General features: G+C 60.1%; 1 protein-coding gene across 1 annotated transcript; it reads left to right on the plus strand.

Moving 5' to 3' along the window:
• The first annotated feature begins 178 nt into the window (after positions 1-178).
• On the plus strand, positions 179-24,064 carry TEAD3 (TEA domain transcription factor 3). The gene is made up of 13 exons (XM_076003412.1): positions 179-569; positions 11,894-12,145; positions 13,660-13,724; positions 17,258-17,320; positions 18,360-18,371; positions 19,564-19,701; positions 19,807-19,856; positions 20,395-20,456; positions 21,349-21,482; positions 21,649-21,822; positions 21,966-22,106; positions 22,188-22,340; positions 22,523-24,064. Exons 2-13 carry the CDS (start codon positions 12,139-12,141, stop codon positions 22,634-22,636), a joined length of 1,113 nt encoding a protein of 370 aa, XP_075859527.1. The 5' UTR covers positions 179-569; positions 11,894-12,138; the 3' UTR covers positions 22,637-24,064.
• Positions 24,065-27,493: the final 3,429 nt, after the last annotated feature.

Consider the following 27,493-nt stretch of genomic DNA (forward strand, 5'->3'; position numbering starts at 1 on the left):
GCGGGGCAGGGGTGAGGGGTAGCGAGCCCCGAGGCCCGTGCGCTCCGGCTCCGCCGGGCTCCGCGTGACGCGGCACCCGGCCCCGGCCCCGACGGGAGCCCTGCCCCCGAGGCGGCAGCCCCGCCCTCAGCCCCACCCCGGGCCGGAGCCCCAAGTTTCGGCCGGGTCCTGGGCAGGGGGCAAGGCCTGGCGCGCAGGGGGAGGCCGCAGCGTCGCACCGGCGGGCAGGGGAGGGCGCGCAGGGGCCGGCAGGCCGGGGCGGCCCCGCGCCCCGAGGCGGGTGGGCAGCGCGAGCGCCGGCCGGGGGCGGCCCCACCCTCGCGGCCAGAGCCCGCCCCCTGCGCGCCCCGCCCCTCCTTCCCGCAGCCCCCACCCCCTGCCCGGCTCCTCAACACAAACTTTCCGTCCCGCTCGCTCCCTCCTCCGCGCCCGGCGCCTCCCGCTCCAGCCCGGCTCATTCCGCACATTCCGGCCGGCCCCCTCCCCACGACCCCCCTTCCCGGCCCCTCTCGGCTCCGTCGGGCCCGGCGCAGCGGCCCGGCCGGAGCGCCCCCCCGAGCTCGGACCAGGTAAGCCGGGCGGCCGCCGGGAGGAGGCCCTGCCGGGAGAGGTGGTTGGTTGGTCGGTTCTGGATGGGGAGGCAACGCTCGAGGGGGGCTGGGTCCCCGAGCTATTGTCCAGCCGGAGCCGGAGCCCCGGATCTGGGTGCCGGGAAGTTCAGAGAGAAGGGGGGAAACTCCGGGAAGCTCCGCCCCCACCCCACCCCCCCGCGGCGGGGACGCGGCGGTCGGGAGGCGAGGAAGCCGGGATACTGTGTCCCCCGTGCCGTCGCCCGTCCCGCCGTCCGCACTTGGGGTGGCGGGGAGGGGACCTGGGCCGCGGGGTCCGGAGGGCCTGCCACGGGGAGCTGGTATCCGGGGCGCCCAGTCCCGGGCCCCGCCGCCCTTTGGACTCGGGCTCGCGCTCTCCGGAGCCCGCCCGGCCCCGGCTCCACACAGGCCTCGGCCCGGCCTCCCGGCGCCCAGGCCGGCTCTGCGCGCGGTGCCGCCGCTGCGCCGGGTTGTGGAGGGTGCTGGGAGCAGAGCCGCGCGCCCTGGCGTGGGTCCCCTGAGAGGCAGGGGCTCGAGCTCCCCTGTTCGGCTGCCTGCGTCGGGGTCCGGGTTCGGAGTCAATTCTGAGCTCTAGGAGCCCGGCCTGGAGGGGACTGGATTTGGGGCCTTTTCTTCACCACAGTTAATCAGGGCCTTTAAAGGGTTTAAGGCTGGCTGCCTGGTCCACCCCTTCACACCCCCGTCCCCGTCCCCTCCATTGTCTGTCAGGCCCTTTATTCCTGCCTGGGAAGGGAGGACCAGGGGTGCCATTCTGGGTCTGTTTTCCAGCCTAGCCAGGCCCTGGGGCAGTGTCATTGAGACCCCCCTGTGTCACCTTTCCTGGAGAGGGGCCTTGATTGGGGCTGAGAGATTCTTTCAGGGCCAGAGGGAATGAGGCCTTGGGGGAGGGCTTCCCAGGGGGTATCTTCCCTCTCTCCAGATAGGGGCAGGACTGGGTCAGGCCTGGACTTGTAGCCCAGGAGAACAGGGATGGAGGTGGGGACTGGACACAGCTCGGAGGGGCTGATGCCCATGGTAGCTCTGTCTGTCTGGTCTCCAGAGGCTGGTTCTGTGTACACATGTTCCACCCAGTGCTGGGGGCTAGGACATCTCCTTTATCCAGGTGCTGGGGGCAAGGAGAGAAGAAAGTACTCCCTTTTCCAGACTCCTGTAGTCCCCTTCCCAAGACCCTCTCCCCTAGGGGCACCCCGCAAAGGATGTGGTTCTGTGGTCTTCTGGGGCCCTGCTCACCCCGAGGTATGGACTGGACAGATGTATCATGCAGGACTGAGCTGGCTGTTAGGGTGACTTTAGGGGCCCTGGATGCCCCTCCTCAGGGAGAGGCTGGAGCCAGTAGGAGCCTCAAGCTCTTGGGCCTTCCCCCACCCCTCCAGGGAGGGAACCCTAATGAATGCTAATAGTGCATTGGGCTGGGGAATGGCTTCCTAGACTGGTCAGAGGTTGCCAGGAGGGAGCAGCAAGTAAGTGTCCTGAGCCAGCCCACCCTCGCCCTCAGGTTGCAGGCCTGGTACATCCTGCCAATCGGAGAAATAGTAAGTCAGGAGGAGATAATCTCAACAGCAGAGGTCAACCGGTGGGGTGGCTCACGCCTGTAATCCTAGCACTCTGGGAGGCCGAGGCTGGAGGATCGCTTGAGGTCAGGGCCGGAGGATCGCTTGAGGTCAGGAGTTGGAGACCTGCCAGAGCAAGAGCGAGACCCTGTCTCTACTAAAAAAATAGAAAGAAATTAATTGGCTAACTAAAAATATATAGAAAAAATTAGCTGGGCATGGTGGTGCGCGCCTGTAGTCCCAGCTACTCGGGAGGCTGAGGCAGAAGGATCGCTTGAGCCCAGAAGTTTGAGGTTGCTGTGAGCTAGGCTGATGCCATGGCACTCTAGCCTGTGCAACAGAGTGAGACTCTGTCTCAGAAAGAAAAAGAAATTAGGGATCTGGTCCAACTGGACCTTTAACCAGTTATACCATCTTGGCAGGCCCCTTTGGGCCTCGGTTTCCGTGCTTGGAATAAATGAATTCTCAGGTCCCCTTTGTCTGAACTCCTCTTGGTCTCTGTCTTCCAGTATGCTTTCCTTCTCACCCCATTGTGGAACCTAAACCTGGGTCTGGAGGTGGGTGGGTGACCAGTGGTCCAAGGAAGAAGGCAGGGACAAACCAGGGACTGAGGAGTAGCTAAACCAGGTGAGCAGGGCCGAAAGGTTGCAGGCAGCAGGTGTCAAAGGACAGGGAGCCCAGTCAAGCTGGGGGATCTTGCCCTTCGGAGCGGCCGTGGGGTCTGGCAGTGCTGGGTGGGGTGTGTGTTCTGAGGCCACTTGGATAGCCTCATCTTTTGTCCTACTCCCACACCCCTGTGGGGGCCCCCAGGGCTCGGTGTGAAAGCTGCTTGGGAAGAAGCTGCAAGCGCGGCCCACCGCCCCACTCAGGACGGGAGGGAAGCAGGGGCCAGTTCACAGCAGGGAGAGCGGAGAAGGGAGCCATGGTGGGTCCAGAGGCTGCAGTTTCTATGGAGGTGGCGAGGAGGTCCAGCTTTCTCTTCCACCGTGGGGGCTGCAGAAGCTGGGGGTCCCAGGGGTGACGTTGAGCATCGGGGTCTCCATGGACCTCTGGGCAACCTGGGCCATGGCAGGAGCTTCTCTGTCAGAGCTGGGGGGGGGTCAGCGATCACACTTGGCCCTGCCCCACCCCTGCCCTCCTGGTGTTGTGGCAGCTGAGGGCTGCTGCAGGAAGGGCTGCCGCCCCCAGGGAGGACCCCGGAGGGAGGACACGGAAGGAGCCAGGGCCCTGCCTGTCTTCCCGCACCCGCACTGCACCGCACCGCACCGCACGGCAGGGGGCGGGAGGCAGGGCCAGAGAATTCCATACCCTGCAGATCCGCAAGCACAGCCCTGGGGTTTCCTAGAGTGCTGATTGTTTCCTGTGCTCCCTGCCAGGCCCACAGGACAGGAAGTGATAGAAGGAAATGAGAGTGCAACCGTGTGTGACTCCATGCATGGGAGAAGGGCGAGCAGGGCGTGCTGTGTGGCCGAGACGTGTGCGGGCAGGGCTCGGGAGAGAAGCGGGGTCACACAGCTGTGCGGGGCGGGGCACGCGTATGAGAGGAGCTGACTCTGCGACGCCCGCGTGTGCGTGTCCATGAGAGAAACCGCGCCGTGCTGTGCTGCTGCACGCGTGTGTGGGTGACGCTCCCGTGCGAGCGTGGCCGCCGCCCTGGACGAGTCTGTGAAGGAAACCGTTGGCTGGACTGCGTGTGCGTGTGCGTGACGCTGGGTGCGGCGCGGATGCTCACTCTGCACGAGTGTGAGGGACACTGATGCGCGATGCTGTCTGAGCGTGCGTGTGGGAAGCAGAATGGGTGACGTTTTGTGTGGCGTAGGATGCTGGGGTGTGGCCGCCCTTGACGCTGTGTGCTGTGACCCAGTGTGTGTGACGCCGCAGGTCTGCCTTCGCGTGGCTGCACTGACACCGCGTCTGAGCACACATGCGGTCCCCTCTGCGGCAGCGCGGGTGACGCCGCAGGTCTGCCTTCGCGTGGCTGCGCTGACACCGCGTCTGAGCACACACATTCGGTCCCCTCTGCGGCAGCGCGGGTGACGCCGCAGGTCTGCCTTCGCGTGGCTGCGCTGACACCGCGTCTGAGCACACACATTCGGTCCCCTCTGCGGCAGCGCGGGTGACGCCGCAGGTCTGCCTTCGCGTGGCTGCGCTGACACCGCGTCTGAGCACACATGCGGTCCCCTCTGCGGCAGCGCGGGTGACGCCGCAGGTCTGCCTTCGCGTGGCTGCGCTGACACCGCGTCTGAGCACACACATTCGGTCCCCTCTGCGGCAGCGCGGGTGACGCCGCAGGTCTGCCTTCGCGTGGCTGCGCTGACACCGCGTCTGAGCACACATGCGGTCCCCTCTGCGGCAGCGCGGGTGACGCCGCAGGTCTGCCTTCGCGTGGCTGCGCTGACACCGCGTCTGAGCACACATGCGGTCCCCTCTGCGGCAGCGCGGGTGACGCCGCAGGTCTGCCTTCGCATGGCTGCGCTGACACCGCGTCTGAGCACACACATTCGGTCCCCTCTGCGGCAGCGCGGGTGACGCCGCAGGTCTGCCTTCGCGTGGCTGCGCTGACACCGCGTCTGAGCACACACATTCGGTCCCCTCTGCGGCAGCGCGGGTGACGCCGCAGGTCTGCCTTCGCGTGGCTGCGCTGACACCGCGTCTGAGCACACATGCGGTCCCCTCTGCGGCAGCGCGGGTGACGCCGCAGGTCTGCCTTCGCGTGGCTGCGCTGACACCGCGTCTGAGCACACATGCGGTCCCCTCTGCGGCAGCGCGGGTGACGCCGCAGGTCTGCCTTCGCGTGGCTGCGCTGACACCGCGTCTGAGCACACATGCGGTCCCCTCTGCGGCAGTGTGTGTGACGCCGCAGGTCTGCCTTCGCGTGGCTGCGCGTGACACTGCGTCTGAGCACACACATGCGGTCCCCTCTGCGGCAGCGCGGGTGACGCCGCAGGTCTGCCTTCGCGTGGCTGCGCTGACACCGCGTCTAAGCACACAGATGCGGTCCCCTCTGGGGCAGTGTGGCGCCGGCGGTGAGCCACGTGGGCATCACCGGGTGCGGGGGAAGCAGTTCCAGCAAGCGACGCCGCGTGTGCGTGGCCCTGACCCCAGACGCCGCCCTGGGAGGGCACTGGGCTGTGAGTGTGCCTGGCGCCCTGGGAGGGCACTGGGCTGTGAGTGTGCCTGCCTGGGAGGGCACTGGGCTGTGAGTGTGCCTGGCGCCCTGGGAGGGCACTGGGCTGTGAGTGTGCCTGGCACCCTGGGAGGGCACTGGGCTGTGAGTGTGCCTGCCTGGGAGGGCACTGGGCTGTGAGTATGCCTGGCGCCCTGGGAGGGCACTGGGCTGTGAGTGTGCCTGGCGCCCTGGGAGGGCACTGGGCTGTGAGTGTGCCTGGAGCCCTGGGAGGGCACTGGGCTGCGAGTGTGCCTGCCTGGGAGGGCACTGGGCTGTGAGTGTGCCTGCCTGGGAGGGCACTGGGCTGTGAGTGTGCCTGGAGCCCTGGGAGGGCACTGGGCTGTGAGTGTGCCTGGCGCCCTGGGAGGGCACTGGGCTGTGAGTGTGCCTGCCTGGGAGGGCACTGGGCTGTGAGTGTGCCTGCCTGGGAGGGCACTGGGCTGTGAGTGTGCCTGCCTGGGAGGGCACTGGGCTGTGAGTGTGCCTGCCTGGGAGGGCACTGGGCTGTGAGTGTGCCTGCCTGGGAGGGCACTGGGCTGTGAGTGTGCCTGGCGCCCTGGGAGGGCACTGGGCTGTGAGTGTGCCTGGCGCCCTGGGAGGGCACTGGGCTGTGAGTGTGCCTGGCGCCCTGGGAGGGCACTGGGCTGTGAGTGTGCCTGGAGCCCTGGGAGGGCACTGAGCTGTGAGTGTGCCTGCCCTGGGAGGACACTGGGCTGTGAGTGTGCCTGGCGCCCTGGGAGGGCACTGGGCTGTGAGTGTGCCTGGCGCCCTGGGAGGGCACGGTCTGGCTTGTTCAGGGCTGGCCGCATGGCGACACCCTCGGCGGCTGTGCAGATGGGTGGCGGATGCCATGTGGGACGCGCTTGGGGCTGTGCCCCTGGTGCACATGGCACGTGTGTGGAAGACCATGCACATGATCCTGATAAGGCTGGCCGGCGGCTCACGCCTGTAATCCCAGCACTCTGGGAGGCCGAGGTGGGCGGATCGCTTGAGCTCAGGAGTTCGAGACCAGCCTGAGCCTGAGTGAGACGCTGTCTCTACCAAAAACAAAAAAATTAGTCTCTACTAAAAGTAGAAAAATTAATCAGTTGTGGCACATGTCTGTAGTCCCAGCTTCTCGGGAGGTTGAGACAGGAGGATCACTTGAGCCCAGGAGTTGGAGGTTGCAGTGAGCTATGATGACACCACTGCACTCTATTTCTTTCTTTTCTTTTTTTAAATTTAGACAGAGACTCACTCTGTTGCCCGAGCTAGAGTGGCGTCAGCCTAACTCACAGCAACCTCAAACTCCTGGGCTCAAGCGATCCTCCTGCCTCAGCCTCCCGAGTAGCTGGGACTGCAGGTGCGTACCACCGTGCCCGGCTAATTTTTTGTTTCTATTTTTAGTTACCCATCTAATTTTTTTTTCTATTTTTAGTAGAGACGGGTGTGGGTGGGGTGGGGTGGTCTGGCTCTTGCTTAGGCTGGTCTCAAACTCCTCAGCTCAAGTGATCCTCTGGCCTCGGCCTCCCAGAGTGCCAAGACTCTGTTTCAAAAAAAAGACACTGATAAAAACAGGAAGAAGGAATGTACTTAATGCCACTCAATTGTACTGTTAAAAATGGCTAAAGCGGTAAGTTTTATGGTATGTGTATTTTACCACGGTAAAATTTTTTAAAAACCAGAAAGAATAAAACAGCGCCTGGAAGTACTGTAAATAAAACAAACACACAAAGGAGAGAGGAGCGAGTAGCAGTGCACGGTGCACGCGCAGGGCAGTGGCTGTGTGAGACTGGGAGCAGGAGGGACACCGCACAGAGGACACCTGCATGTTCACAGAGGACACTGACTCCTGGGGAGATAGACCAAGTGGCTGGTGGCAGTTCAGTGGGTGACACAGGGTGCAAGGGGCCTCGCATGTTCATTAAGAACTGTGCAACCCAGTCACCGAGTTGCCCCACTAGGTACCTGGGAGTGGGACAAGGTGAGAAGGACAGTCTGAGAGCGGGTAAAGGGAGCGCTGGGGGCTGGGGGGCTCTGAGTCCCTACCCTCCTACACCCTGCACTGCTTGGGGAGGGGGCATGGTAGCAGAGCTCTGCAGAAGGAGGCCTGGGGGCTGTCCCTTCCCCCACTGCTCCCTGAGAAAGCCCCTGCCCCAAGTAGTGGAGGAGGAGGGGCAGAGTCTTGATTCCCAAATTGGAAGCACATTAATGGGGCGAAGGGAAGGGCCCCTCCTCCCTCCTGTGGGCTCTGCAAATTGCTTCCTCCTGTAAAAATCGAGACCCTGCTCCAGGGAGGAGGGTGCTCCCTCCCCAGCCTGGCAGGGAGTGGCCACTTGGCAGGGTCCCTCGAGGGTCCTTGGGCTGGAGGTGGGAGAGGCAGATGCCATACCTACCCTCTCCCCACTCGGTCCCAGCCAGAGCCAGAGCATGGCCACTTCTAGGGTGGGAGCCTCTGGCAGCTGGAGAACAGCTGGCCCTCGGGGGAGGAGGGAGGACCAGGCAGAGGGGGTGGGAGGCTCCCTCAGCCCTCCTCAGCTGCCCTCCCCAACCTCAGCCCCCTGGCCCATCAGCCAGCCTAGGTTTGAGGGCAGAGATTTGGGAGGAAACTGCTGATTTCACTGATCTTCGTCACTTTGAGTGATGTTCTCACTCCGAATGAGAGCGCTTTGGGGGCCGGGGTCCTTGCAAGGGTGGGCAGCTGCTGGCTGCTAGAGCCAGTAAGGTTCCAGCTCAGTTGTCCTCCCAGTGGGGCGAGTGCAGGGGGAGGGGTGAGAGTGAGGGTGCCCACCTGCACTGTGGCCTTGTCCGGGCCCTGCCAGGGCAGGGCTGCCACGCCCCAGGCCGGCCCTCCCCGGCCACAGAGAGGAGCTGCGGGGCCTGGAGGAGCTGCGGGGCCTGCGGGGCGGGTGGTCTGGAGGCTGCAGGGCCTGGGGCTTGGGGACTGCAGGGCCCGCTCTGGCCTGGATCCTGGAGCTGTCCAGCCAGTTCTTCCGGCAGGTCTGGCCCCAGGGTGGGGAGTGGGCAGCAAGGTGCCCCTTATCTCCCCCAGGGCCCCCAGCCTGCTCACCCAGCCTCCCAGCGCCCCTTCCTGCCCCCACCCAGGGGCGGAGGGCCTGGAGAGGGAAAAGGAAAGGCACGAGGCAAAGAGCAGTGTGAGCCCCCAGCCCGCCCTGCAGGGGCTCCGGGAAGGTATTCTGTGAGGAGGTGGAGGGTGGGTGCCCCTGGGACAGCGCTGGGCTGTCCTTGACATGGCTCTGTGTGGCCTCCCTCAACACTGCCTCTCTCTGGTCTGCCCGGCCTCGGGGTCTCTGTCCTTGTCCCTGTCTTTCTCTCTCCTGGCTTGTGCCTCCCACGCTGCCCGTCCACGTCTGAGTTTCTTGGCCCCCCACCCCTGTGGCGTGTCTCCGTCTCGCTAGGTCTTTGTGGGTTGTGATCACTGTCCTCCCCACCCGCCAGCTGTCTGTCTGTCCTTGGGCCTGGCCGTCTCCAGCCCCCGCCTGCTGTCTGTCTCCACATTTCTCCTCCTCGTTCCCTCCTTCACTCCCCTGTCTCCTGTCTGACTCCTGCTGGGCTGGTCTTTTTGTCCCTCACCCTCTGGGGCTCCCCTGTATCTCTTGCCCAGGCGTCCTCAGACTACGGCCCGCGGGCCACATGCGGGTGTTTTTGCCCGTTTGTCTTTTTACTTCAAAATAAGGTATGTGCAGTATGCATAGGAAGTTTTTTTAAAACTATAGTCCGGCCCTCCAGTGGTCTGAGGGACAGTGAACTGGCCCCGTTTAAAAAGTTCGAGGACCCCTGCTCTTGCCTGTCTCTCTAGGTCCTTCTCCCACGCTCTGTACCCCAGGCCCAGGCTCGCCTCACATCCCCCCACCTGTCTCAAGCCCCACTCCTCCGGCTCCCCTCCCTTTCTTGGTGGCACAGCCCAGCAAGGCAGAGGCTCCAGACACCCAGACACAGGGCTGCCCCCCAGGGGCCCTGCGCTCTGTTCTGGCCACCCCCCACCAGGCCTAGGGTCACATTAGCTTCAGTCATTTGGCCTAGTCCAGGGAGCCGTGGCCCCCTCTGTCACCCTGCGCTGGGGCCCAGTGGTTTGGGGGTCTAGGGAGAGGAGGGCAGCACATGGCGGTCTCTGTCCTCACCCACAGCAGGGACTCTGGGGAGCAGCGCTCAGGCCCCCTGCTGCCGCCCGACTGAGACCCCAGCCCAGCCGCAGCCTGGCGCCCGCCTGCAACAGTGCGTCTTGGCTGGCTGGGTGCAAAGATTCTCACGTGGCTGCCGACCGAGTGCCCGCACGGCACCCCTGCACCCGTGTGCTCCCGTGCATGGCTGTGCGTGGGGTGCCACCTGTGGCCCTGTGTGCCTGGCACCTGGGCCCCAGGAGTGTTCCTAGAAAGTGAGTCTTGAGTGTGCCTAGTTGCCAGCAGAGAGGAGGGACGGTGGTCCCATTCTATCCTTGACGCGTCCTTTGGGCCGCCCCCAGGCTCCCTTCCCCCTCCCCAGCTGCCAGCGGTCCCAGCCAGGGGCTGCCCGCCCCGCCCCCCCAGTCTGTCCCAGCTCCCAGGCCTGCTGCTGTGTTCGCCATATTTGGCCACAGTACTCCCGCGGGGGGCGGGGCGGGGCTGACATCACCCCAACAAGGGGGGGCACAGCCTGGATGAGGGGAGGCGGGCAGAGACTTGGGGGAGGCAGGGAAGTTGCTTTGGAAGTCTGGGCTGCCAGGGCCCCCATGCGCTGGGCCCCTGCCGCTCTGAGGGAGGCCTCTGGAGGGTCTGGTGGGAGTGGGCTGGGGACTCCGTTGGGAGGGGTCTTAGCTCCTTACAGCCCCCCAGAGCCCCATGGCAGTGTCAGCCCCGTGTCCCAACTACAGACGAGGTTTCCTGGGGTGAGGGACAGGCTGGGGGTGGGGTTCTGGCCCCTCTGACTCTCAGGTACAGCTTCCTGTCCGTGCCCGGCTGCCCACAGGCCATGGGAGAGAGATGCCTGGTGGTCTTGGAGGCTTCACAGTCCAGGCTGTACAGCAGCGTGAGGCTCCTTAAAATTGCTCCAGCTACTTGGGCTGAGGGACACCCCCTGTTCTAGGCCCCATGGGCGGGCTCAGGGCAGTTGCTATGGCAGCTGGGCCTCCTTTCTGTCTCCCAGGGGTGGGGTTTCTCAGCCCCCACCCCTGCCCCACCAGTTTATGAGACTTAAGCTAGATTACTTGGGTTCAGAACCCAGATCTAGCACTTACTTGCTGTGTGCCCTTGGGCAAGTTGCTTCACCTCTCTGTTTCTTTGATTCCTGTGAAATAGGAATAAACTAGTATCTACCCCATAGGGTTATTGTGAGGATTAAATGAGTCAATGTGGTAAAATCCCAGAGTAGTCCCTGGCATATGACAAGTATTGTTCTAAGTAGTAACTTACAGATCTATCTGACATTCAGGCCCTCACAAACAGGCGGCTCCTCAGGGAGAAGCCCACCTCACCCACGGGCAGGACCTGGAATTCCCGCCAGGGGCCCCACCTCTCTTCCCTGCCCCCCACCTGCCACTGCTCAGAGTGGGGTCCCAGGGTGTGGCTGTGGGCCGGCACCTGGCGTGCTCATACACTGGGCTGCAGGGGCTGCGGGCGCTTGGGCTGCCGCGGGCCACGGGCCGTTTGGGCGGTTAGCCCAGCCCGGCGAGTGCGGGCACTCCGCGTGCAGAGCCCTGGCCCGGCGATGTGGGCCAGGCCAGGGCCGCGCGTGGGTGGTGTACGGGCTGTGTGGGCCGGGAGGCGCGGGAACAGGAAGTGGGGTGGTGCGGCGGGTGGGCCGGGCACCTTCTCGGCGGCTTCCCCACCCGCTCCCTTCTTGTGATTCGCTGGGCAGGTCCTGCCCCGAGTTTAGGCTCCCTGGCAGCGTCTGGCTCTCCATTTGCGGACAGGGAGGCCGTTTGCCAACAGGGAGGCCGTGGCCTTCCTGGGTCCGCGGCCCTCCCCATCCCCCAGCGTGCTCAGCAGGGGGTGCTGTGCCGGGCTGAGGCCAGGGCTGAGGTGAGGCCAGGGCCGAGGTGAGGCCAGGGCTGAGGTGAGGCCAGGGCCGAGGTGAGGCCAGGGGTCTGGACTCCAGGAGGGGGACTGAGAGAGTGAGACCCCACCCCTGCTCCACTCTGTCGTCCCGATGCCTCCGCAGCTGCATGGCCTTGTGAGCCTCAGTTTCCCTCTCTGGGTAATGGGCATCACTCCTTGCCTTCCCACAGTAGTTTTGTGAGGCTGAAAGAATATGAAAATGCTCTTTCTCCACAAAAGTGCTGTGTCCGTGTAAAGCGTCATTAGTGTTGTCGTTGATCTCCTCTGTCATGAGCCAGGCGTGTGGTTGGTACCTTGTCATGATCTAATTTAAGTTTTAGCCCACAAGCTCAGGGACACCCTTCCTCGTTTTATAGGAGCGAGGCTCAGAGAGGTGAAGGAGCTCAGCCGAGGTCACACAGCTCTGAATCAGCTTAACCCCTGTGGCCTCCGTCCCACCTGGAGCACCTGCCCCTGGGGTGGGGCTGCTGGGGGTGGAGAGTGCTGTGGTGGGGAGGACCTTGGGCCTGACCCTGCTGCATCTGCCCCCAGGCTCCCGGTGCCCAGCGGGCTCGGGCCCAGAGCCCAGAGCAACCAGCACCATAGCGTCCAACAGCTGGACCGCCAGCAGCAGCCCCGGGGAGGCCCGGGAGGATGGGCCCGAGGGCCTGGACAAGGGGCTGGACAACGATGCGGAGGGCGTGTGGAGCCCGGACATCGAGCAGAGCTTCCAGGAGGCCCTGGCCATCTACCCGCCCTGCGGCCGGCGCAAGATCATCCTGTCGGACGAGGGCAAGATGTACGGTGCGTGCGCGCGGGCCCGAGACACTGGACCGCCCCGCCTCCCGCCACTCCCGCTCCCTGCCCCTCACACAACCGGTTTGGCGAAGTCCCGAGGCCGCCAGCCCGCGGCGAGTCTGGGCGTGCAAGCCTGTGTGTCTGGATCCTCCACGGCCTCCTCCTCGCAAACACGCCTGGCCCGCCCCCCAGCCAGCCCACACCTCTGCGCCCGCGCCCTCTCCCCTGCGCGGGCATGGAGGTTTCGGGCTGACTCAGTGGGCCCAGGAAACTGGGTCAGTCCGGGGTGCTCCAGGCAGGCCTGGATAGGGTCCCTCCCTGCAGGATGTGCGAGGAGGCCCGGGGCCGCGGCCGGGGCGAGGGACCCACGCAGGTCCCTCCAGCGTAGGGGAGCTCGCTCTGTGACAGTGGGAAGAGGGCGGGGAGGTGGAGACACCTGCCTTCCTCACACCCCTCCTCAGCCTCTACCGGGTCCCTGGCCTCTCTCTGCCCTCTTGCCCACCTCCAGAGGGGACGTCCCCTCGTGTCCAGCCCTGAGACGCTAACTCGGCTCCCCCCAGGCCTCCCTGGTGGCCCTGGCCGAGCGAGGCAGGCTCCCGCCAGCGCCCAGGGTGGGAAGCAGTAGGGGCTGCCTGTGTCCCTGGGCCCCACCCCTCTGCCACTCCCGCCTTGGGCCCCAGAGCCCCACTATGGGGACAGGCACATGTTCCAGGGCGCCTCCGCGGGGCGGGGGCCATCTGCCCCCACTGCTGCCTCCCCAGGCTGGGGCAGCCCCGCGGGGTATTTTTAGCCAGGGCGGGGTGGGGGTGGGGGTGGGGGAGGAGCAGTGGGGCCGGTTCTGTCATCGGAGAGGAATTTGGAGAATTTGGCCGGTCTGGGGAGGCCATGGGGTTGGGGGGCAGAGGGCCTGGTCTGGGGGCAGAGGTGTGCACCCCGAGGATGCTGACGCGTGACGGTGCCCTCCCTTGGACCCTGGCCAGCCTCTGGGCCCTCAGCGGGGCCGCGGTGCGGAGCAGAGCCCCCACCCAAGGCTGGCAAGGTCTCACGGGGCAGGAGCAACACTGGTCACCGGTGACATAGAGTGACGGACACAGGGACACGGTAGCGCGCTCAGTGACGCATCCTGACACAGTCTAGGGGCCACACTGGAGGCCGTCAGTCCTTCATGGTCTGCCTTCGCCGGAGAAGGAAGGGACTTGTGCAGGGTCTCCCCGTGGCAAGGACAGAGCTGGGACAGGAGCCCAGTCCAGACTATGCGGGGACGTGTGAGACGTCCACCATCTCACCCACACACACCCCGAGTACACGCTCTCCGAGCTTTGGGGCTGGTGACACGGGGAGCGTCCCTGGGGGCTGGAGTGGCAGGGTGCCGTGCCAGGACAGGGGGACTTGGAGCGAAGTGGGTGGGACGGGATCCACATTCTAGGGAGGGGCCCCGCTGGCTTCCCGAGAGGGTCAGGGGTCTCCCGCCTCCAGCTCCACCCTTTGCCAGGCCTCATTTGTTCCCTCGCCCGATGTAGGTCGCAACGAGTTGATCGCCCGCTACATTAAACTGAGGACGGGGAAGACTCGGACGAGAAAACAGGTAGAGAGACGGTTTGTGCCGGCCCCTCTGCCCTGCCCCTCCTGGGAGCTGCCCCGCCCAGCTGCCTCCCTCCTTGTCCCGTCACGCCCCCACCCTCCCGGCAGCTTCTCACAGGTCCCTTCACTCTTCCCGCTGTTGGTGGGGAGGTGGCCCCTCCGTTCTCTCTGACCGCCCGACACCCTGCCCATGGCCTGTGCTTCAGGGACCACGGCCAAGCCCACGGGCTGCTGGGGCTCCCGCCCTCATGTGGTCCCTGCCCTGGCAGCAGGGAGCCACGTGGTCTGAGAGAGCAGTGTGTGCAGGGCACGGTGGGACAAGCGTCCCCCCAGACCCGGAAGGCGTCCCAGAGGAGGTGGCACTTGGGAGGCATTTAAAGTGGGAAGGGGCCGGGCGTGGTGGCTCACGCCTGTAATCCTAGCTCTCTGGGAGGCTGAGGCGGGCGGATTGCTCGAGGTCAGGAGTTCGAAACCAGCCTGAGCAAGAGCGAGACCCCGTCTCTACTAGAAATAGAAAGAAATTAATTGGCCAACTAATATATATAGAAAAAATTAGCCGAGCATGGTGGCGCATGCCTGTAGTCCCAGCTACTCGGGCGGCTGAGGCAGGAGGATCACTTGAGCCCAGGAGTTTGAGGTTGCTGTGAGCTAGGCTGACACCACGGCACTCACTCTAGCCTGGGCAACAAAGCGAGACTCTGTCTCAAAAATAAATAAATAAATAAATACAGTGGGAAGGGGTTAGCCGGCACAGACCAGGCCCGGTCCCCCCTCCAGCCTGAGGAAGGCGGACATGTGAGTAATGACCGTCCTACACCCCTGCTGAGCTTGTTACTTCGTGTTAATGCACTTAGTCCTCTCAGCGACTTTATAAGGTAGGCACGGTCACTGTCTCCCTTTTACTGATGAGGAAACTGAGGCACAGGCAAGCTCAGTAACTACCTCTAGGTCTCAGCTGCCAGGTGGCGTGTGCAGGAGAGAGCCGTGCGGGCAGGTAGCGGCAGGCAGTTCACCCCTGCGTGGTTCCCAGGCCACTGAGTTGGTGACATGCTTCGCACAGAGTAGTGCGGCGGAATTTGCCGCCCTGGTTGTCACTGTCATCGCTGTAAACCGAAAGCCGTCCTGGGCTCGCAGGGGAGCTCCCCTCAAGTCATGCTCTCCCAGAGGATGTGTTCGCGGGCACCTGTTTGCCACTGTGGGAGGGGGCCGGGATCACTGAGCGTGGTCACGTTGGACCGAGGCCGGGGCAGCAGCGGTGGCAGGTCCCAGCCTTGGTCCCACGTCCACCGTCACTCCTGCTGCCGTTGGCCCCTGACAAGGCCGTGTGGACAGTGAGCTTTTACAGACCAGCTGTTGACAGGCTCAGAATCTTTTTTTTTTTTTTTTGAGACAGTCTTGCTCTGTCACCTGGGCTAGAGTGCCGTGGCATCTGCGTAGCTCACAGCAACCTCAATCTCCTGGGCTCAAGCGATCCTCCTGCCTCAGCCTCCCGAGTAGCTGGGACTACTAATTGTGAGCTGGGCCAGGCACAGTGGCTCACGCCTGCAATCCTAGCAGGCGTGACCAGCCTGAGCAAGAGGGAGACCCCTTCTCTACTAAAAATAGGAAAAAATTAGCTGGACAACTAAAAATCTATTTATAAAATTAGCCAGCATGGTGACACACGCCTGTAATCCTAGCACTCTGGGAGGCCCAGGCAGGCGGATTGCTTGAGGTCAGGAATTCAAAACCAGCCTGAGCAAGAGTGAGACCCCATCTCTACTATAAATAGAAATTAATTGGCCAACTAATATATATAGAAAAAATTAGCCAGGCATGGTGGCACATGCCTGTAGTCCCAGCTACTCGGGAGGCTGAGGCAGCAGGATCACTTGAGCCCAGGAGTTTGAGGTTGCTGTGAGCTAGGCTGACGCCATGGCACTCACTCTAGCCTGGGCAACAGAGTGAGACTCTTATCTCAAAAAAAAAAAAAAAAATACTTCTGGCAAAGAAATGCGGTTTTGGTTTTTTATAGATACACACAGCAATAGCAATTGATAGCAAGTACAGTGCCTCCACATGTTGACAGAAGTTCCATGTGACTTTCAGCCATCACAGAGTTGACCGTTTTGGGGTGGGCCTCTGTGCCAAGGGTCCAGGCAAAATCGTGGTAGCGTAGCTTGGTGATGAAGCAGGTGGGCTCTGAAGTCAGACCTAATTCAAATCCTGGCTCTAGCATCCAGCTGTGTGACCTTGGATAAGTTCCTTAACCTCTCTGTTTTTGGTTTGATCAACTATAAGTCAGGGACATTAAAATAGTGCCTACTTCCTAGCTTTGCAGTAAAGATCAGGTGAGTGGATGCATGGCGTGCTGACAACGATAGTGCCTGTGCTCCGTAAACGGGCGTTACTGTGTCCTAGCTCGGAGTGGTGGGTAATTTTGCTGGACGTGTCTGATTCCCGGGCAGGGTGAGGCAGCGAGAGGGGCACCCCCCTAGGTTCTAACCAAGTGGTGTCAGGGGCTGCCCAGCGTCACGTACACGATAGCTCCCAGGCTGTGATTAAAAAGAAAAAGAAACTGCCCCTTTGCGGGGGCACAAACGGCTCGCCCGCAGCCGGTGCCGGCCCTGCAGGTGCGAGGCCGCAGTTGCCCGGAGGAACAGCGGCGTTTGGCTGCTCCAAGGATCAGGGTCGGACCCGTGACCATGTCGAGGGTCTGCTGTGCGACCCGGGCACACAGCCCAGGCAGGCACACGTGGACAGCCATTAGCTAGGTTTGCCCGCAGGGGCTTCAGGGAGAAGGAGTGCAATTAAGGGCACCTACTGTGTACATATAGATGTTGGCATACATTAGTCCAAGGAGAAGGAAGATGTGTTGGGGCAGGAAGCTGCAGAAGCAGAGCAGGAAAGGCGCCAGGGCTCAGTTGGTGATTCCATGAACAAATAAAATTGTTAAAATATGATAAATAAATAAGTCAATAAAAGAAAAGCACCAGGCCTAGTGTTATAGGGTGGGGTTCTTGGAGTTGGCAGGAGGACCTAGGCAGTGGTTCAGGGAGAGATCTTGGGTCAAGGATGTGGCCTTCTTCTGGAATTTAAAGGCCAACAGAGCATTGCTAGCCCCTGTGGTGCCAGTTAGTAAAAGATGTCTCTGAGGTCACAGGTGAGGAAGAAGTCACTCCTTTTGGGGAGGGGACAAACACCTTCCTTTGGGTTAGGACAGCCTTGTACCAGGGCTTGGCCAGCAGGACCTGGGCTGGATTTCAGTCCTCACTGGTGCCCTCTAGGCCAGATACTCTTGTACAGTGAACAACCTATACAACCATACATGGCAGCCCTGGAAGCCACTGTAGGCTCTTGAGCAACACAAGGCCAAGAAGAGAGCAGAATTGGCAGTGCCGAGAAATGTCTGCACACAGGGGCCCCAAGGTTCCCCCCATTTACATTTGGTCCCCCAGAGATGAGGGCTGGGATGCTCATTTATCCGTGGCCACCCGGTGGCTGTGCCTCCTCACTGTCTGTGTTTTCCTCTCCGGCGGGACTTGGGGCGGCCCCTAGGTGTCCAGCCACATACAGGTTCTAGCTCGGAAGAAGGTGCGCGAGTACCAGGTTGGCATCAAGGTACGTCGGGTGCCGGAACGGGGCCTCCACTTCCTCCCAGGCCCCTTACCCACGGCCTCCACCACTGTCCACGGCAGCTCAGGCCCCGCCTCGGCCGTTCCTCCGGCCCACTGTGCCTCCTTTCTGGCTGCAGCTCTGCTCTGGCATCTCCTCCGCTCTCTCTTCTCTTCTCTTCCTCTCTCCCCCACAGGTCTCTAGCCACTTGCAGGTTCTAGCCAGGCGGAAATCTCGGGAGATTCAGTCCAAGCTGAAGGTATGGGCCCCTGCCACCTGGCCTGGCCCTGCCCAGCGCCCTCACGGGCCCGGGCCTGTGGCTACTCTCTGGCCCCAGCCAGGGCAGGGAGGGGCAGAGAAGCTGTGAGGGTCTCAGAGACACAAGTGGCAGCAGGAAGCCAGGGGCCACGTCAGGTACACAGGGCCACGGCCCCTGGAGACCGAACTGGAGCCCGGGGGTAGCCAGCCCTACAGTGAGGAAGAGAGAGACCGTCTGGGGCCACTGAGGCCCACCTCTCCTTTTCTCCGTGTTTCCTTTTCTCCTTCCTCCTGACTGCTGCTTACTAACCGCATGGAGACGTCAGGTGGGCAGGGAGGAGGCACTGGGCGGTACGGGCTGGAGGGGCTAAAGGGTGGGCATGGCAATTCCTCACAGGCCTGGCTGCTCTGCAGCCGAGGATGTCAGTGTGTGGGGCGTGACCTGGGCCCTCGCCAAGCCCCGTGTGGGCTGTGCTCGTCTCCTGCCACAGCCGCACAGCGGGCTGAGCCTCGGGCCTGCCCCAGACCTCCTGCAGACACCCACAGGCCCGGGTGCCGGCTCGTTCCTCCACACGCTCCCTCCCCCTTCCAGGTTTGCCCCACCTGGCCAGCACCCCTCTGGGGGGACGGGGAGGGTCCAGGGCTGCCTCTAAGCAGCCTCCTTGGGCCCCTCGGAGCTAACGCCAGGTGGGCGCTGGGTGGAGGTGGGCGGAGATGCGTCCCCCCCCCCCCCCCGCCCACATGTCCCTCACGTCTCTTCTAACCACCCTCCCGCTTTCCTTTGCAGGCCATGAACCTGGTGAGTAGCGCTGCCCGCCCGGGCGTGGGGGGGGGGTAGCCTGCGGCCTTGGGCCACGTGTGGCCTTCTGGATCCTTGAGGGCGGCCTTTTGACTGAATCCAAATCTTACAGAACAGATCCTTTTAATAGCCCTGAACATTTGATGCAGGATTTTCAAATTACAGATTACAAACATAGGTTTGTAAGCAGCATTTTCAAAAAATGAAATACAGTGGTTCTCAAACTTTAGTGTGCATCAGAGTCACCTGAAGGGATTGTCAAAATAAATTCCTGGTCCCCCCTCAGAGTTTCTGATTCCTTAGGTCCAGAGCCTGAAAATTTACATTTCTTATTTATTTATTTATAGACAGGGTTTCACTCTGTCACCCTGGGTAGAGTGCAGTGGTGTCATCATAGCTCACAGCAACCTCCAACTCCTGGGCTCAAGTGATCCTCCCACCTGGCCCTCCCAGAGTGCTAGGATTACAGGCATGAGCCACCACACCTAGCCCCATGGGTTTTATTACTAAGAAAGAATAAAACATATTGGGGGACAGGTAGATGCTAGGCTGACACCATGGTACTCTAGCCCGGGCATCAGCCCAGCTCACAGCAACCTCAAACTTCTGGGCTCAAGCAATCCTCCTGCCTCAGCCTCCAAGTAGCTGGGACTACAGGCATGTGCTACCATGCCCGGCTACTTTTTAAAATTTTATTTTTAGTAGAGATGAGATCCTACTATGTTTCTCAGGTTGGTCTTGAACTCCTGGCCTCAAGCCATCCTCCTACCTTGGCCTCCCCAACCGCTAGGATTACAGGTGTGAGCCACCACTCCAGGCCTGAAAACATACATTTCCAAATGCTTTCAGGTGACGCTAGTGCTGTTGGTCCATGGACCGTACTGTGAGAGCCACTGATGAAATGTTATAGAATGGAAAATATGAGTGCGTATGACATACCATAAGAGGAAATACCAGTGTACACTGGGCTATGGAATGAAATTATTTCTTACTGCGGGCGTGGTCAGAGGTGATGTGCACCGAGGAGGCTGAGACCAGAGAGGGGCAGAGACTCTCCTGAGACCATACATCAGACCTGGACTCCCCGGGACCCGAGGCCGTGGGGGGGGCAGGGAGGGAGGGCCTGGGAGGGACCCCAAGGCAAGCCCACGCCTTGTCCCTGGCCCAGGCCTCACTCGGCCCCACTCCCCAGGACCAGGTCTCCAAGGACAAAGCCCTCCAGAGCATGGCGTCCATGTCCTCCGCCCAGATCGTGTCCGCCAGCGTCCTGCAGAACAAGTTCAGCCCGCCCTCCCCCCTGCCCCAAGCCGTCTTCTCCTCTTCCTCCCGGGTACGGGGCGGGGTGCGGGGGCAGGCTGGGTGTGCATGCTGTGAGGGACGGGCTTTAGTGGGTCATGGGGACTGAGGGGCCCCTCTCTTTGTCCCAACCCCGCAGTTCTGGAGCAGCCCCGCTCTCCTGGGACAGCAGCCTGGACCTTCTCAGGAGTGAGTACTGCGGCCGTCCTCCACGCCCTCCTGCAGCCACGCCGGGCTGCCCTCCCTCTGCGTTCCAGCAGACGCTGAGCAAAGTCGTAGCTCAGAACTGTCGGCCGCCGGCCGCCGAGCGGCAGTGGAGCCTGGGGCCCGTGGCCCCTCTGTGTGTGCGGTCCCAGCCCACTCGCCACCGGCGCCCGCACTTAGTCTTCGCCCCGGTAATCTCCGAGCCAGCCACTCGGTTAGGAGTCGGGAACGGGGTGTGCTTGGTTTCTTCAATCCCAAGACAGCTTTCACTGTAAGGCACGCCTGCAGCTTAGCAAACACATTTGGGGGGGTTGAAATGCATTCAGTGTGCACGTTAGTGTGAGACGCAGTGTGTGTTCATGAAAGTTAAAAGTGGAAGAGTATGAGTCAGCTTGCCAGCGTGTGTTTCCGAGCCTGGAGAGAAAGGCTAGGTGGCTTTCAGTGGGGGTCCTGGGTGGGGGCTGGGCCAGGTGGAAGGTGGGGAGGGGGTGACCCTCTAACCAGCCTGTGCTCCCGTCTGCAGCATCAAGCCCTTTGCACAGCCAGCCTACCCCATCCAGCCGCCCCTGCCGCCGACGCTCGGCAGTAAGTGACGCTCGGCAGTAAGTCCCCCGAGGGAGGCTGCTGCCACCACCACCCTGCCTGGCACCTGCACCTCTGCTCTGGAGAGCCGGGCCCAGCTGTGTCTCAGGGGGACGGGGTGGCATCTGTAGGGGATTGGGACAGGCGAGAAGTATCTCCTTACCTTGCACAGTGTTGCTTTTGGAACTCTAGCACAAAGCCATAGGTTATGCACACCTAAACACCCAGACTACTACGTTTACATGCATCTCAAAGATAGAATACTCCCTGTAAGGAGAGACACCAGAATCCTAACCGGGCTTTACGCTCTCCAGGTGGTAGGATTCTGGGTAATTATTATTTCCTCTTTTTGCTTCTGTGTTTTGTGTTTAAAAACACATTACTGGCCGGGCGCGGTGGCTCACGCCTGTAATCCTAGCACTCTGGGAAGCCGAGGCAGGCAGATTGCTCAAGGTCAAGAGTTCGAAACCAGCCTGAGCAAGAGCGAGACCCCGTCTCTACTATAATAGAAAGAAATTAATTGGCCAACTAATATATATATATAAAAATTAGCCAGGCATGGTGGCACCTGCCTGTAGTCCCAGTTCCTCGGGAGGCTGAGGCAGAAGGATTGCTTGAGCCCAGGAGATTGAGGTTGCTGTGAGCTAGGCTGACGCCACGGCACTCACTATAGCCTGGGCAACAAGCGAGACTCTGTCTCAAAAAAAAAATAAAAAACACATTACTAAGAAAAATGTCCTTTGTGTGTACTACTAGGACTGCCGCGTAGAGTTGTGCAGGTTGTGTACTGTACAAAGACACCCAGTAGGGGAGTCAAAATCCAATCCATGTCCCCCTCAAAGGGGCACTGTGTGTGCCCGAGCCCATGCGGACGAGGCTCTATCCCCCCTCCCAGGTTACGAGCCCCTGGCCCCGCTGCCCCCCGCCGCTGCCTCTGCGCCCGTGTGGCAGGACCGCACCATCGCCTCCTCCCGGCTGCGGCTCCTCGAGTACTCGGCCTTCATGGAGGTGCAGCGAGACCCCGACACGGTAACGTGCTTGGGGGTGGGCTGAGGCTTTGCACAGTCGTGGCGAGGCTGGCTGGGCGAGGCAGGACCACAGCTCAGGGTCCTGGGGTCGGGTCTGGCCCGTCTGAGAAGCCACAGGGCAGCTCTGTCACCAGTGCTCCCCTGACCTTGCCTGCGCCGCCCCACAGTACAGCAAACACCTGTTCGTGCACATCGGCCAGACCAACCCCGCCTTCTCAGACCCGCCCCTGGAGGCCGTGGACGTGCGCCAGATCTACGACAAGTTCCCCGAGAAGAAGGGGGGTCTGAAAGAGCTCTATGAGAAGGGGCCCCCGAACGCCTTCTTCCTCGTCAAGTTCTGGGTGAGCCGCCCCCTGACACCGCTGCCTCCCTGCGGCCGGCCGTGGCAGAGGGCCCGAGGCGGGCCCTGGGCGGGACGCCCATGTGGCGTGGCGGGAAGCCTCCCTCTGGCCTCCGCCAGCACCTGACCCCACCCCACCCCCAGGCCGACCTCAACAGCACCATCCAGGAGGGCCCCGGGGCCTTCTACGGGGTCAGCTCCCAGTACAGCTCCGCCGACAGCATGACCATCAGTGTCTCCACCAAGGTGTGCTCCTTTGGCAAGCAGGTGGTGGAGAAGGTGGAGGTGAGTGGTGGCTGGCTGGCGTGGTGGGGCCGGGAGCGCACAGACCACGTGACGCACTGTCTGTCCCTGGGCTGTGCGCAGACGGAGTACGCCAGGCTGGAGAACGGGCGCTTCGTGTACCGGATCCACCGCTCGCCCATGTGCGAGTACATGATCAACTTCATCCACAAGCTGAAGCACCTGCCCGAGAAGTACATGATGAACAGCGTCCTGGAGAACTTCACCATCCTGCAGGTGTGGGGGCAGCAGGGGTGTGGGGGTCCTCGGAGGGCCAGAGGCCAGGGGCCTCATAGTAGGGTAGCCAGACCCATTACTCAGACAAGAAAACGGAGACCAGGAAGGAGAAGGGTCTGCTTGGACCCTGCCCGGTGGCCCTGTTGTGCCTGACCTCCTGAATCTTCCTACCCATCTCCCAGGTGGTCACAAGCCGGGACTCCCAGGAGACATTGCTTGTCATTGCTTTTGTCTTCGAAGTCTCCACCAGCGAGCACGGGGCCCAGCACCATGTCTACAAGCTCGTCAAAGACTAGGGTGCCCTCTGACTCCCACAAGGATGCAGGACAACCATCTCCTCCGCATACCTGCCTGGCACCCCCAGAGGACCAGGACTGAGGACTCATCCACCTGCCAGGCCTTAGGCCCAGGACCCAGGAGGCCTCCCCACCCCCCAGCACACACGCTCCCTGCCACTGTTCTGCGCTTTAATTGTGGGAGAAGAGAGAGCTGGGCAGCGGGGCAGCCTGCCTGAGGCGCTGACGCGCCATCGCCAGCTCTGCCCAGCCTCGAGTGACCTCAGAGAGGCAGGGACGGAGGACACCTTCAGGCTCCGGCAGGTGTGGCCACTGCCCCCAGGGCAGTGTGATGGGCAGGGGAGGGTAGAACAGAGACGGAGGAGTCCACGTGCAAAGGCCCCGGGGAAGGCGAGGGTCAGGTCGGGTTTCGGCTGAGGAAAGAGAGGGCCCCACTTCTTTGCACCTTGATGTGCCAGGCCTGGTGCCAAGGCTCCTTGCACGGCTCGTGCCGTCCTCAGAGCGTACAGAGCAGGCGTGGGCCTCCGTGTTTCAGATGGAGCGCTGAGACTCCCAGAAGTTGAGGCACCCGCAGAGGGGTGGGCAGAGCTGGAGTTCTTGTCCAGGGCTGCCTGTCCCCGGAGCCCAGGTTCACGCTACCTCCCTGCAGCAGGGGCTGGCCACAGGGTGGGGGAGGGGCTCTGCGTGGGAGTGAGGAGTGGGGCCTCCTTGGGGGCCTGGACACAGCACGTTGTCCCAGAGGCCTCGCACGGGGGAGCACCTGTTTCTAAACAGGCAGGAAGAGGGGGGTGCAGCAGCTACAAGGTGCCTGTTAGCACCCCTATCAGCCCGCAGGCCAGCCATTGGCCCCCAGAGCCTCCAGGCACCCCTCCAAGCTGCCCTGGCCCAGGTGAGGTGCTCGAGCACCCAGCACCCTCCAGAGGCAGGTCCAGGCTGAGAAACAGGGTGAGGGCCAGGGAGAGGAAGATGCAGTCCCAGCCCCCCAGCATGCCAGAGACCAGGGGAGGAGGGCTAGCAGGCAGCTTTGATATTTGACAGGCCCTTGGTGGGCACTGCCCCCTTCTGTCTGCCCCACCTCAGGCTCCCTGTCCTGGAGCAGCCACTCCCCTGCACCCCTGGGGCCAGCCAGGCCTACACAGCAGGGCCCTGGGTATCTGTGAGTTTCATATGAAGTACTGTGCCCTTCCCTTCCTCAGCCCTGGTCCTGCCGGAACTTCCTGACGGTCCTCACAGTTTGCATATCGCTCAGGCCACCTCCAGACCCCACCTAGGTTTTATAATGTATATTATATATATTTTTGTGTATTTTTTAAATCCAGCTATGATGGGTTATATCATAAATGTGGCTTGGGGCTGGGGCAGAGGCCCTCAAGGCCCTGCTCCTGCTCAAAAGAAAAAAAAAAATTAAAGTTATTTGTTTGTGGGTCAGTCATGTGACCAGTTGTGTGCCAGACCTTTGGATGGGAGCAGCTTCAGGTGAGTGCTCCTCCCGGGCCCTGGTGTGTCACCCTCCACCCCTGCACCTTCCCGTCTCTGCTGAGGGGCCCCAGCCCTGCCCATACTTCAAACATACAATGTCAGGGCCCCACAAAAGCTCTGCCAGCTCCCGACAGTTCTCAGTCGGGACAGTCCCTGCCTGCCTTGAACTGAGCACTTTTCTATGCCCAGTGCTGGCCTCAGCTCACCTGAGCGATCTGCCCAAGGTCACACAGTGGGCACTCCAGACCCTGCTAAGCCAGCACATGCATAGAGCCTCAAGTGCTCTCCCAAGGTGATGGCTGCTGAGCCGAGAGAGCAAGATCCCAAGCTCTGCCCTGAGCCACCTCCTGCTCACACAGCAGGGATCAGAGTCAGGGGTTTGGGGGGAGGGGACCGTTCCTGATGCCCTTCAGTGGGCATCTTGGGTCCCAAGGATTTCGACCTGTGGTTAAATGTGGGTGAACTGTGTGGGCTCACTAGTCACGGGATGAGAAACATTGTCCTGAGAGTGGGATGCTGGAGATGACTAGGGTAAAATAAAATGGGGGTCACCCAGTTAAATTTGAATTTTACATACAACAAATATTTTTTAGTTTAAATATAGACCATGCAATACTAAAGAACATTCATTATTCATCTGAAATTCAAATTTGGGCATCCTGTATTTTTTTTTTTTTTGAGACAGTCTTGCTTTATTGCCCAGGCTAGAGAGAGTGCCCTGGCGTCAGCCTAGCTCACAGCAACCTCAAACTCCTGGGCTCAAGCGATCCTTCTGCCTCAGCCTTCCGCGTGGCTGGGACTACAGGTATGCGTCACCATGCCCAGCTAATTTTTTCTATATATATTAGTTGGCCAATTAATTTCTTTCTATTTCTAGTAGAGACGGGGTCTCGCTCTTGCTCAGGCTGGTTTCGAACTCCTGACCTCGAGCAATCCTCCCGCCTCGGCCTCCTAGAGTGTTAGGATTACAGGTGTGAGCCACCAGCATCCTGTATTTTTTTTTTTGCTTAAATCTAGTAATTCTCTAGAATCAGGTCTTCTAGTTCTTTCTGGTCCAGCTTCCAAGTTCACAAATGAGGAAACTTGAGACCGAGGTTAAGTGAACTCCTCACTCAGCAAGTCACTGGCAATGTCATCACTCGAACCCGGTCTACCTGACTCCAAGTTGTGTGCCTGGTATACCATTTACCCAGGTGGCCTTTTGGCTTTGTCCACTGAATTAGGGGACCCAAGACTGTCACCTGCAGGATGGGAGTCTGGAGCTGTCAGACAGGAGAGGGTCCTGAAGGCAGAAATCCAAACTAGGGCTGGATGTCGCCACTGGATGCTACTAGTCTAGTCTGCTCTCAGATGAACGTGTCTATTGGGTGACTGGGCTTAACAGCTTTCAGGTGATTGCTTTTGCCTTTTAAGCATTGCTGTTTAAGAGACAGGGTCTCGCTGTCATCCAGGCTGGAGTGATTGAAGCTCACCATAACCTCAGACTTAGCTCAAGTGACCCTCCTGGCTCAGCCAGCTAGGATGGTTATTGACTTATTTTTTTTTTTTTTTAGAGACAGGGTCTCACTATGTTGCCCAGGCTAGCCTCAAACTCTTAGCTTAAAGAGATACTCCTGTACTGGGATCACAGGTGTAAGCCACTGCACACCCACCCTAGTATTACTTTTTCTTCTGACTGCAAAGATTATAGGATGTTAAGAAAACACAGAAAAGTCCAAAGAAAATTAAAATATTCTAATTTTAACTCCCAGAGTTAAGAATACATTTTGGCATATAGCTTCTAATTGTTTTTACTATGCATGTACTTTTTCTCCCTTTCCAATAAAATTGGGTCCTAATTTCCAGTCAGCCTTTCTTCCTTGCATATGAGAGAACATTGTTCAACAAACCTAGGTTATTAGCTACCTTCTAATACAGTGGACAAAAAAAGACTTGGGCTTGGCCTATTATCCTAAAAACCAAAATTCAATGCTCATCCCCATTAGGTTTTTTTTTTTTTTTTTTTTTTGAGACAGTCTTGCTTTGTTGCCCAGGCTAGAGTGAGTGCCAGGGCATCAGCCTCACTCACAGCAACCTCAAACTCCTGGGCTCAAGTTATACTCCTGCCTCAGCCTGCTGAGTAGCTGGGATGACAAGCATGCACCACCATGCCCGGCTAATTTTTTCTACATATATTAGTTGGCCAATTAATTTCTATTTCTAGTAGAGAAGGGGTCTCGCTCTTACTCAGGCTGGTTTCGAACTCCTGACCTCGAGCAATCCGCCCGCCTCGGCCTCCCAGAGTGTTAGGATTACAGGCGTGAGCCACCGTGCCCAGCCCCCATTAGGTTTTGTACTTTCTTACCTGAAAGCTGTTACTTAAAAGCTAAAATGGCAAAAACTGGGTAAAAAACCTTGTATTCTTCAGTTCAAGGACAGCTAATGCTTGCATTTTGCAGTACCAACGTTACACTTTGGAACAACCCTTTAGTTCTATTAAAAAACAGATTCAGACAAGACCATAGGTGACAAGAAAAACTTGTGCCAGGCACAGTGGCTAACACCTGTAATCCCACAAGGATTGCTTGAGGCCAGGAATTTGAGGCCAGCCTAAGCAACATAACAAGACCGCATCTCTACAAAAAAATTAGCCAGCCAAGTGTGGTGGTACACACTTGTAGTCTTAGCTACATGGAAGGCTGAGGCAGGAGGATCACTTTAGCCCAGGAGTTTGAGGTTGCAGTGAGCTGTGATCAGTGATCATGCCACTGTACTCTAGCCTGAGTTAACAGAGCAAGACTCTGTCTCAAAAAAAAAAAGATCAACTGGCTCCATTATTTACTGAAGTTAAATGAAGCAGATTCAAGTCAAAGGTTAAGCCACAGGTATTTCCCACCACACCAAAAAAGCCACCTTTCCAGTAGCGGATGCTAGAGGCAAGAACTGCAACAGGGAAATGCCTCACAAGGCCCCAATGGGGCCAATCCTGCCCGGGGCTCAAGCAGAGGACAGAGCCTGGAAGTTTCCATAGCCTAACTCCACCCATTGCTGGTTATCCTAGAAAAAAGCAACAGGGTCCATTAATTTTGTGCTGGTTTGTTGTTGGCGGTATTTTCCCTAACATTTACTTAACTCATTTCTGACCCTAAACATAGGCTATTCAGTTTGGGGTCAGACAGCTCAGAAATGCTAAGATCCTACACTGATTTCTAAGTGTTTGCAGACCAATGCTATCAAAAGCATTTAGGAGTCCGATCTTCACTTTGCAAGAACTTTCCTTGTGATTCCCACATACTGGGACTCCCTAATGTTCAATTTAGAGCTATCAAAATTTAGGGCTCAGAAGTCCACATTAAGCACCATTAAGGCCGGGCACTGTGGCTCACGCCTGTAATCCTA

Source organism: Microcebus murinus, chromosome 5, assembly GCF_040939455.1.
Source record: "Microcebus murinus isolate Inina chromosome 5, M.murinus_Inina_mat1.0, whole genome shotgun sequence".
Lineage (NCBI taxonomy): Eukaryota > Metazoa > Chordata > Mammalia > Primates > Cheirogaleidae > Microcebus > Microcebus murinus.